At 36.5% G+C, this 12,485-nt stretch overlaps 1 protein-coding gene across 1 annotated transcript; it reads left to right on the forward strand.

The window, feature by feature from the left end:
- The first annotated feature begins 6,775 nt into the window (after positions 1-6,775).
- On the forward strand, positions 6,776-8,098 carry LOC131050530 (uncharacterized). Its single transcript, XM_057984730.1, has one exon. The coding sequence runs from the start codon at positions 6,776-6,778 to the stop codon at positions 8,096-8,098; it is 1,323 nt and encodes a 440-aa protein (XP_057840713.1).
- The last annotated feature ends 4,387 nt before the right edge of the window (positions 8,099-12,485 follow it).

Here is a 12,485-nt window from a genome sequence, read left to right on the forward strand (position 1 = left end):
GTGTCTACTGACACATACAACTCTGAACGTAGAATAAAAGTAACAATCAAAAAAACGCAAAGGCTTGATTTTGAAGCTGAGTGCAGCTACTTGCTTGCAGAGATTGCCAGAATGGGAGCAACTGCATGACTCTATACTGCAGGAACTAAAAAAAAGGATTTCCCTTTGACTGTGTTCAATATATAAAGATCAGTTTTACCCATTTGCAAACAATTTCTCAATATTTTGTTCCTCCAAACTTGGTTGTACTTATTTCAAATGTTGAACTGCTGCATATAAGCACATATTACTATTCTGTTATTTTGCATTTTGAGATGGCTAGCTCGAACCTTTAACTGATATTTGTCTCTAGCAATGAAGGCTGACACTTGCTATATCTACTTTTGCTCATAGCCTCTTTTTCTATGCATGCTTTTATTCTAACAATGCTCCACTTCAAAAAACACTTTATATAAATACTAATAGCATTCCTTTTTGGTTTCCACATATATGCACAATCTTTGTTACTATGTGCATATTTGCAAAATTACATTTGCATCGGTGCCTCAAGTTCTCTACATTCTTTTTAGACTTTTTTTGGAATACATATAAATGTAGCTCTCCTTTTTATACTATTGCAACTACGATTCTAACTACAGTTTTATACCTTGTTATTGATTGTTACATAATAAAATTAAACTTAACGTTATCACTGTACAAGCTTGTCCAAATACTTCTCTTTATATATATATGAATGTATTAGTCTACATGTTTATCTATTTTAGTATCTCTGTACCTAAGTATATGTGCATGTGTATACATAGATTAATATGTCTTCCCATATATATCTATCTGCCTCTCCACATATGTAATTGCATATTATATCATTCTACACATGTATGTGTATACATTCAATTGTTTCCATACGCACATACACACACATACACCTACCCACCAACACACACTCAGACACATATATATGCATACATGTTAGTATATATGCATATGTGCATATACATATACACATATACATTTCCATACTTGTCTATCTGCACATGCACATGTATAAAGAGATACTATTCTAAACTACATATATTTGGTCATTTGCCTATTTATGTGTGTATATATCTATGTAGATACATATGCATGTGTTCACATGCATATACATATATATGGTCCTGTATCTATGTATTTACATATGCACACATGTAATTGTATACTATTTTGAACTACATATATACCTAGATACATAAATAAGTATACCCATATATCCTTGCATTTATCTAAACAACCAACACATTTTGTAGTCCATATTTACATTTGGTTAAGCAATCAACATCTAAACTATGTGTTTTTCCAAAAGAAAAATTCTTCCCTTGTTCTTTAATTTTGTTAATCAATATCTTAGATTGGTTACTCTTTTCAAACATTCATTAGTCTATATGCTTCTTTCCATCCATTATGTAATTCTTTCAGTTTTTTTTAAATCTCCCCGCTTGACTGTTCGCTAGCATATTAATTTAATTGTCATCTATCCATAATGATAGCTCTACTGTATGTATTGTGAAACATCCTTTACTAAAGTAATATTGTTCCTTTATTATGGTTTTTCTCATAACCCACCCACCAAATGGCATGACATCGACACTCTAAACTACATATATGCTGCCTTTTTGAAAGAAATCTTTGTAGATATACATCTTTCTCTTTGCATACCCACACACACACACACACTTACATACCCACCCACCAACCCACACACACACACAAACATATATATATATATATATATATATATATGCATGTTAGTGCATATACATATACATACAGACGTTACCATATGTATCTATCTGCATATGCACATGTGCAAACATATATTGTTCTAAACTACATATATGTGGCCATTTCCCTGTTTATGTATATATATATCTATGTAGGTACATATGCATGTGTTCATGTGCATATACATATATATGATCCTCCATCTATGTATCTACATATGCACACATGTAACTGTATACTATTTTGGACTACATACATATCTAAATACATATATAGGTATATCCATATATCCTTGCATTTATCTAAACAACTGCATTTGTATCTGCCCTTGAATGGATGCACTGCACCATTTCTATGTGCCCTTTTATACCATTTCCATACATATGACTATGCACCCACACCTACATACACCCTTCCACAGCCGCACTTTGCCAAGGTGTGCGCCTTCCCGTTAGGCCATCCATACATTTGAATTCCCCCCAATTTTCAATCGACGGAGGAGGGTGGAGAACCATTGGAAGGGAATTGGGGTTCTACCGATTGAAATCTCTTCACTACATTTCAGCTTGTTCCATAAAAAAAAAGCTTCCACCTATTTACTGTGATAAGTCTTCCATTTAGACGTCCTTTCATGGATTTCACACACCCAACCTTGCCCTTCAAATTATGTTCTAGCATGTTTACCTTTTGAGTAATTGTTCATGCCTATTTACATTCTACTTGCATTCTTTCATCTGCATTTTCAAATTTCATCTATATTATTTCACATTGGGCTACGATTTACAGCAACTTCTGAACTATGTGTTTTGGCAAAAACAAATATCTTCTCTTGTTCTTGAATTTTGTTAATCTATGTCTTAGATTGGTTTCTCTTTTGAAACACTTGTTAGTCTATATGCTGCTTTCCATCCTTTATGTAATTCTTTCACTTTTTTTAAAAGCTGCCCACTCCGCTGTTCACTGAGACATTAATTTAATTATCATCTCTCCATAATGATAGCTTTGTTGTATGTACTATGAAACATCCATTGCTAAACTAATGTTGTTCCCATGGTTACCCACATCTCTATTTGCTACCATCTCTTTACATTTTATTGATTCTAAGAAGACCTCAACCCCTTCCCTAGCTTGTTCATCTTCATTACAAGACCAACAAATTTTGTAGTCCATATTTACATTTGCTTAACCAATCAACATCTAAAGTATGTGTTTTGGCAAACAAAAATACCTTCTCTTGTTCTTTAATTTTATTAATCTATATCTTAGATTGGTTACTCTTTTCAAACATTTGTTGGTCTATATGGTGCTTTCCATCCATTATGTAATTCTTTCAATCCTTTTAAAATCTCCCCACTCTGCTGTTCCCTGACACATTAATTTAATTATCATCTGTTCATAATGATAGCTCTCTTGTATGTGTTCTGAAATGTCATTTGCCAAACTAATGTTGTTCCTTTATTATCATTTTTTCTCATAGGCTATCCATCAAATGCAATGAAGTTGACAGTCTAAACTGCATATATGCTGCCTTTTTGGAATAAATATTTCTGCATATACACCTACCTCTTTGCATGCCCACACACACACACACACACATCCACACACACCCACTCACCCACACACACACACACACACACACACACACACACACATAAATGTTAGTATATATACATATGTGCATATACATCTACATATATACGTTACCATATTTATCTATCTGCATATCCACATATGTAAAGATATACTGTTCTAAACTATATATATATGGCCATTTGCCTATATATATATATATATATATATATATATATATATATATATGTAGGTACATGTGCATGTGTTCATGTGCACATACATATATATGGTCCTCTGTCTATGTATTTACATATGCACACATGTAACCATATACTATTTTGAACTACATATATATCAAGATACATAAATAAACATATCCATATATCCTTGCATTTAACTGAATGCCCACATTTTCTTGTGCCCTTCCATGGATGCACTACACCATTTCTATGTGCCCTTTTATACCGTTTCTCTACATATAAGTATCCACCTACAACCGTATACACCCTTCCACAGCCACACTTTGCCGAGGTGCACCTCCCTTCCCATTAGGTCATCCATACAATTGAATTCCCCCCATCTTCAATCGGTGGAGGAGGGTGGAGAACCATTGGAAGGGAATTGGGGTTCTACCGATTGAATATCCTTTGCTGCATTTTAGATTATTGCATTGAAAAAAAGCTTCCACCCAAACATGCTGCACATCCAATAACCCCCCCTCCTGTTTTTCCCCCTTTATTGCTTCTCGCTCTAACTTGTTGCCATTCTTGTATTTCTATCAGATCTCCAAAGAGCCTACTACACAAATATCTGATTTGAAAAAAGCAAGAAAGAGAGAACAAAATAAGCTTTACTATGCTAAACATAGAGAAGAAATTTCTATAAAGCGGCGGAACAAACGCACTACTCAAAACATGGATTCCAATACTTTGCAGCCATTGTCAGATCTGGTTGCAACCCACTCTACAGGTGCTCCCATACCTCAGATATTATCAAGCTCAACTGCAACCCACCCTTCAGATTTCCTCCAGCCACGTTCAACAGTGCTCGCCCAATCAGACACACAATATGAACAACCCTGCAACCAACGTTTGCCAATTCATCAGCAAACAAATACAACTTCTATTGGTACTGCAACACCAATCTCAGACCATTTCAGATCTCCTGAGTTTACACATGTGTTGGCTTCTTTCCGAACAAGAATAGATAACTTGTCGCATCTACATGTATGCCTAATCTGCAAAGAAAAGTATATTGGTATGCATGTCAAATTAACTCAACCTGAGGTCATTTGCTCAAGATGCTATAACGAAAAGGGTGTTCACCGATTCTCTATTGCAAACTGTATATGGTGAAAATGGATAACAACAATAATAACAATATTGAAAGACTAAATGGATTCAACCACAAAACCCTAGCCTAACAACAACAAAGATCCACCATAACATATGAAGATTACCTAAGACAATGCAAATCCAATGAAATCACAAAGATTATACCATCACATGTCCAATAGGGTTTGGATCTCCATTCTTCCTATCTCCATTGACCTTGCTTGATATATTTGCTCTCAGATTTTATGTGCACAAGAGCTCAACAAAGAACGAAATGTGGTTGTAAGTAGGATCGCATATGAAGGTGCAAAGCGTATTGTAGTCAATTGATCAAGTAGTCGGGGGGGGGGGGGGTGGTGTGGGGTGGGTTTGATAATGAAGGAAACATCTCCTTATATAGAAGACACTATAAGAAATGGAGGGATAAGATTGAGAGGTGTAAAAGAGGTCGGCTATGATTAGAGGGTTGGTAAAGAAAATAATAAAATAATGAAAGGGGTAGGTAGTGTATGAATTAAGAGATGAATGACATGTGTCATGGGTAGAAAAGGCTAATGAATTAATTAAATAAATAAAGATTTATTTAATTAATAGAAGAAGTGGAATCAATTAAATAAATAAGATATTTATTTAATTTAGGAAAAAGGATAATTTAAATAAATAAATGTATTTATTTAAATGAAAAATAAGGCTAGAAGAGGATAAATGAATTAATTAAATAAATAAAGATTTATTTAATTAATAGAAGAATTAGGCTAAAGTAATTAAATAAATAAAATATTTATTTAATTAGACTGGACAATTTTAGGTGTCTACACAAACAATATGGATCCTGGCGAACAACCCATTGTTTCAAAACGACTTTCACAGGTTGAAGAAATGCTTATAGCAAGAATTGCTCCTGTTTTGCAAGTTAGCCATGCCAGGGGTGGTCAATACAAATATATAGGGCACACCATTAATTTCCCACAAGACATTTTAGAAATAGCAACTACTTTGCCATGCAAATTCCAACATTTGGAGATTGTGATTATTCGAAGGACAAATCTCGAAGGGAAAAAATATGATTGTTATGTAAACAGGTTCAATGTTATGGACGCATTGAGTTACAAAATTCAACATGATCGTTACTACAGTGATGTTATCATTGACGTTGCAGCTGCTGAATTGTTGCCGCTGACAACTATCGATATATCTGATTTTTTGCATACCCTCCCAAATTGCATTGATCCTTAGCCTCCTTTGCCAACACAAGACCCACTCTATAATGTTGATGAAGTTGAATTGCAGCCCACATCATCATTCATTACAAAGTTGCCATGTTCAACCGCTGAACTAGATGCCATTAAAAAGATGTTGCACCTAGATAATGATGACCAAAATGTTGCAGCTTGGCCTGAAATAAGTTTCTCACCCATTAATGAGTACAACATTGAAGGCTTGTTCACTATGGCTTTCCCAACTTTATTTCCAAATGGATTTGCACTGCCCCTGCAACCAAGGACAAAACATATTCATTTGCATGAATATGCCTTGCACATGATAAGATATCACGACCAGAGATTTGGGCAGCATGTTAGGTTCAGATATTATCTTTATAATCTAATAATGAGACACTGTTCCCAACAATCAGCTTCAGTTTTCCTGCACACCAACTTAGAAGACTCCTTCCCAACTACGTTGCAAGCTTTGCGTGAACAGCTGCAGTCTACACCTTCTGATCAATTGCCAAACCAATTAATGCATTTTGCAGCTTCGTTGCGAGGCACTAGAGCTTATTGGAATAGATCGCGTAGGGATCTCACTACAATGGTACACCAACTGGGAGCACCTACATTGTTCTTCACATTAGGTGCGGGTGATACAAAATGGCCAGAACTACATAAATTATTTCCAGCCACCCCCTCTTCAGGGCACCAGACCACAAAGAAAACATTGTCCAGAATCCGCATGTTACAGTGTTGTTCTTGCATTTTAGATTCACAATATTCTGTGAGGAGATCATTGACAAAGTTTTCAAATCAAAAGACCATTGGTACAGGTACGAATGGCAACATTGTGGCTCTGCACATATACATGGCTTTTTGTGGTTGCCGAATGCACCTAATATGGACGATATAGACTGGTCCAACAATGATGATGTACAATCAGCTAAGTCTTTTTTTGATAGATATGTTACAACATGGAATCCTCGCAGCCAACTTGCCCGAGAGAATAGACTGCACACTGCTTCACTATTTGATCCATGCATGTCTGATACAAACCAAATTCTATCTGCTGACCCTTTCTCTGATTATGAAGAACTCATCAGTGTTGTTCAGCGGCATACAAAATGCTTTGTTCATACCTGCTTGAAAAAAAAAGGCCCTGCCCTCCATTGTCGATACAAAGCACCTTGGCCTGAGCAACATTCTTCAACGCTGATAAGTGATGCTAACCGCAAGCCATGTTATCAACCAGCCAGAAATGATAGCCGTTTAAATATTCACAACCCCCTTATGCTGGCAATATGGCGTGCAAATGTTGATTGCCAGCCTGTTTGTTCCAAAATGGCTGTTCAGCAATATATCTCCAAACATGCTTCGAAAACAGAACAGAAATCAGAAAGCTATGTTGACATGCTCAAGAAAATAGTCGCTACAACTAATACTCAAGATACCATCTTGCTAGCGTACCAAAAATTCATGATGAGTATAGTTGCTGATCGAGATATCAGCGCACAAGAAACTTGCCATATGTTGCAAAAGCTACCATTGATCAATTGTTCCCGTCATTTTGTCTCCCTTAATGTTAGCAGGAAGGTCCTCCACCGTATTACTAATCAAAATGACACTGCTGAGCTTTACAAATCTTATATTTCTGCTTATATGGAAAGGCCTATTGAATTGGGAAAAGTCTCACTGCTACAATCAGCGCAACAATTTTCATACAATGGCCAACGTAAGAAGCATAAATGGCAAAGACTACAAAAACAAGCAATTGTCAATGTTTATCCACAATTTAAAAGCTCTCCAAATGAGGATGATGACAACTTTGAAGCCTATTGTTGGAGTGAGTTGCTATTGTACAAACCCTTTCGTCATATTCCTATAGATATAGGTGCATCAACAGACCAAATCATTGCAAATTGGAAGCTATTGTACATGGATGGTTACTCACGTTGGCATATTTATGGAGTAGAACAAGAATGCACAATAGAGAATGATGAAGACTTTGATACTAATGATTTTCAAAATTCACACAATGAAGACCAGTATGAATGGGAGTACCTTTCACAAATGGGCGCTTCTAACAACATCACCATCAATGATCTCCAAATGTTAGGCAAACGAGATTACGATATTAACTTTGATTGGGCTGAACCCCATCCCACTAATCCACTCCATCTTACTGCTGTTCACTTCATCTCCACAAATAAAATAAATTGTTAGCCTGCCCTTTTCCAACCACCTTCTCCTGCCACTGATGCATTCCCTTTGGCAGCAAAACAAAAGCTTGCACTTGACCTTATTATTGCACATTACAAATCTCACCAAACCATCCCACCTCTTCGTATGATTATACAAGGCACTGCAGGCACCAACAAATCATATTTGATACAATGCATTAGAAAAGAACTTAACCTTTTCACTACTCAAGAGCACAACCCTTTGCTTGTACTTGCTCCCACCGGTGTATCTGCATATAATATCCAAGCAACAACAATCCACGCTGCCCTACGCATCCCTCTTAGAGATATGCAGCCTTTGACAGGCCAATCTTTAATGTTCTTCCAAGAACAATACAAACAATTACAATATATTCTAATTGATGAGATGAGCTTTTTGGGTCCTAAATTGCTTTTGAAAATTTACAGCAGATTACGTCAAGCATTCCCTCACCAACAACATGAACCCTTTGGAGGTATCTCAGTAATCCTTGTAGGTGACCTTGGCCAGGTGCCTCCTGTCATGGACAAGCCCTTGTATGCATCACATTCTACAGCCCTAGCATTATGGCGCTCTTTCCAAACTGTGGTAACCTTGGATACAAGTTTCCGACAACAAGGCACCTCAAATATACAATAACAATTTCGTGCAATCTTGCAGAACATTAGAAATGCCAATGCACTCCAAACAGATTGGGAAGCTCTTATGTCTCGCTCCTCCACTGAACTAGCTGTTGATGATAACAAACAATTTGACTATTCAATTCATTTATTTGCCACAAATGCATCGGCAAAACACCACAATACTAAAATGTTAAAACAATTGCACCTGCCTATTGCACGATGTCTTGCCCAAGTTCCAAGGCAAACTACCATTGCATATGATAATGATGAACAACTCCCTTTAGAAATACTCCTCTCACTCAATGAACAAGTAATGTTGATTGCTAATCTATGGATACAAGTTGGCTTGGTCAATGGCTCATTAGGACAAATCAAATCCATTGTCTATGATACAGATTCTAAACCTCCTGACTTGCCAAAGTACGTAGTTGTTGAGTTCAAAAATTATACTGGACCTCCTTGGGAAAATGCAAATCCAAAATTTGTGCCTATTGCTCCTATTACTCGAGCTAGCCGCACTCAGCTCCCCCTTGCAATGGCTTGGGCTCTAACTATTCACAAATCCCAAGGCCTCACTTTGGACAAGGCAACAATAGATATTGGAAAGGCTGAAAAATAGGGGCTTACCTTCACTACTATCTCACGAGTAAAAACACTTCAAGATCTAAGAATTGATCCACCTTTCACTTTTGAAAGGTACTCAAAATTACAAAGCAATGCTTATTCTACTATTAGGAAGAAAGAAGAAAACAGATTGGCCACTCTATGCAATCAGATTTTTTCATCGCATCCCAATCATCCACTCTAATCAGCAACAACATCAGGTATGCCAATAATGACTTTCGCTTGCACTCCACCAATCGCCTTTTAACTTCCTCCACTCTCTTCATTTTTACTATGCATTTGATAAATAACGTCACTCCTTTTCTTCCAGGTGCCATTTTGTGTGTTCTTCCATTGCTTGTTGTTCAAACACACACCCCCATTAAAGGCTTTCCTCTCTCCACCTGCACTTTCTACACACATCAACATTCAAGCTTTGCCTTTCATCGTCAGGTATTCCTACAATGTTGTATGCTCCCTTCTCTTTGCCTGCGCATTTCACATTTAAAGATTCCACCAGCCACTTTCCCCTTCCATCCCTACAAAAGGTTTAGCTATCTATTTCTATCAGGCTGTCCATTTTGGTTTGATGAATTTTAATTTACTCTTCTTCTCACCAGTAAGAAAGAATTTAATACAAACTTCCCACGATTCCATTTTTCCTGCATTGGGTCGCTCAGTTACAACATTATTCTCCTCCTCTGCCACTCCATTTCATTGGAGTAGAATTAGGTATGTACAATTTCAAACTTTTTTTCTTCTAGAGATGCTGTATCAATTATTTTAACCTCTACAAATAGTGCAAGTACATTCCTTCCTGTTTTATTTGGGTCCATTCTTAGCGATTCAAGCTCACTTTTACTTGCTCGATTTCATAAACAACTCTCTCTATTTACAATCATTGCTGTCCTAATAATTTAGCTTTTCTAAATTGGTAATTCCCTCCTCTTTTACAACAATAAAGTTGTCCCCAATGCATTTATGCTCTCCCTTCAGTTTCGCAAGGCATATTGTTGGATATCTTTCTTGCTACCTAAGCACTGTTACAGGATCACACACGTCTTCTCTCGAATTCTATATACCCTGCTGCAGCGCTTGCATTTTGAACAACATACATACACTACAAAGGTAAAGACTTCTCATTTCTAACTCTTCCATGTTTCATTTGCATCACTTTTCATTTCTTTTCTCTTTATTTTATTCATTTTCTGCAACATGAATGTTATCAATACAAATTAGTAATTACAATTTTCATGCCACCTCTTGTACGTACACCTCAACCTACGTTTTGTTTCCATTTCTTTTCACAAACATTTTTACATAGATTAACACTGACATTGCATGCCTCTTTCACCTCCAGCTTGCTTCTCGTTTAATACATCTTCCATTTTTTGCTATGGCCTTCTCTGCTATGCTCATACTAAGCAGATAACCTTATCAAATAGCGATCCAACTCTACCAGGTATTTTTAACTTGCTCTACACTCTTTACTATTCTTTGCATCTATTTTAATAGCATTTGATTATTCACTACACAATATTACATGTTGCTTTCTAGGTTGCACTCGGTTTTTTAAAATTGCCCATACCTAAGACTCATACATTTACAGAAGCACGTTACTGGTCTCCACTATCTTCCACCAATAACTCTCAAAAAAGAAAAAAGGTGCTCCTACTCTCTTTGACTTCCATTTTAAGAGTTTCTAACTGTTTTACTCTAATGCCACTGTTTCCAATACAACACAAACTCTTTTACTTTGATTAAAATAATTCAACAATTTCAATTTCCTGCAGTTGGATAATAGAATGTCTTTCCGATGCTGTTCGAACTGCTCTCTTTGCTATTACGCAGCGGAACTAAACCAACAGATTGGAACAACTTCATATAAACAGTGCAAGTATATACCCCATGCAGGTAACATTACATTCAAGTTTCTTTAATCTTCATTATGGATTTTTTATTCCCCAAAAATATAATGCTTTTACCGTTTACCATACCTTCTAAGTTATTTCCTCGCTTTTCGTTTTCAGAAATTCATTGGTGCAACACATCGCTCACTTTCTCTCTTTCCGCGATCTTTCGCGCTGCAAAATAGAGTCATTTTACCTAAGGTAACCAACATTTAAGTAAGCCTCTTCCCTACGCCTTCAAATTTTCATTCTTTTTCAATGTATAATCTACAATTTTTTTTAACAATTGATTGCAAAGTCTTGCTCACTCCATTTCCTTGCTTCCCCCCCTGCAGGATTCATTCTTTGACAGAGTTTCCGTGTATATAAGCATTTCACAGTTCGCAGAACAATTTCTCCTTAAATGATATATTCTGCAACTTCTTCCAACAGATTGCTCCATTTTACCTTTTCTTATTTCATTCCACTCTAACAATTCAGCCTACAGTGCAAGCCTCGCCTATCGGCGAACCGTTGCAGGCACTACTCCTGCAACTACTAGTTTTAGTGGTAGTAAGGTGTTTTCTCATGCATTGGGTTAAGGGGAGGTCATATAAATTGCAAAGTGAAGTAGTATCGTGGGGTAAGCACTATGTATTTCTTTAACCATATTTTCCTCTAAACGATTTTAGTGAAAGGGAATTACATTTACAAATGCATAAAAGTGAAAATTCTAGCTTTTAATAGCAAGGCAATGAGGATAAATGGAGCATCGATTGAGTACTAAAGGGGAGGGACAATATTTTGGGCATTCTCTTAGCAACTTTTGGGGCTTCTTGACATGATATCATTGGAAAAGACACACAACCTCTTGAAGATACACGTAACAAGTTAAGATCTATGATTTGTACGTTAAATTTTAGTTGGAAGATATAGACAATATTTGTCATTGATGGAGAGATTTTGTGGCTGAGAGAGTTATGACTGTAGAACTTATGTAAATGATATTAGATTTTAGTAAATTATTACTTGCAGTAGAGCCATGGAAGCTATGTGCGGAGCTTCAATTTTTTTGAATTATCCGCTAAAAAATGTGCAAGTCCCTTCACAAAGAAGAAGTGGTGCCAATGCATGTATGAGAAGGTGACAAGGCATAAGGAAAGAGCCTCTACGTGTGGTAGAAAAGGAAGCAATCGTGGCCTTTTCGTTTCACTTTCCTTTACATTTGTATATTGACTCGCTCCTTCAACACCTGATATAATCTACCAGAAAAAG

The sequence above is a fragment of the Cryptomeria japonica genome, chromosome 2, assembly GCF_030272615.1.
Source record: "Cryptomeria japonica chromosome 2, Sugi_1.0, whole genome shotgun sequence".
Classification (NCBI taxonomy): Eukaryota; Viridiplantae; Streptophyta; class Pinopsida; order Cupressales; family Cupressaceae; genus Cryptomeria; species Cryptomeria japonica.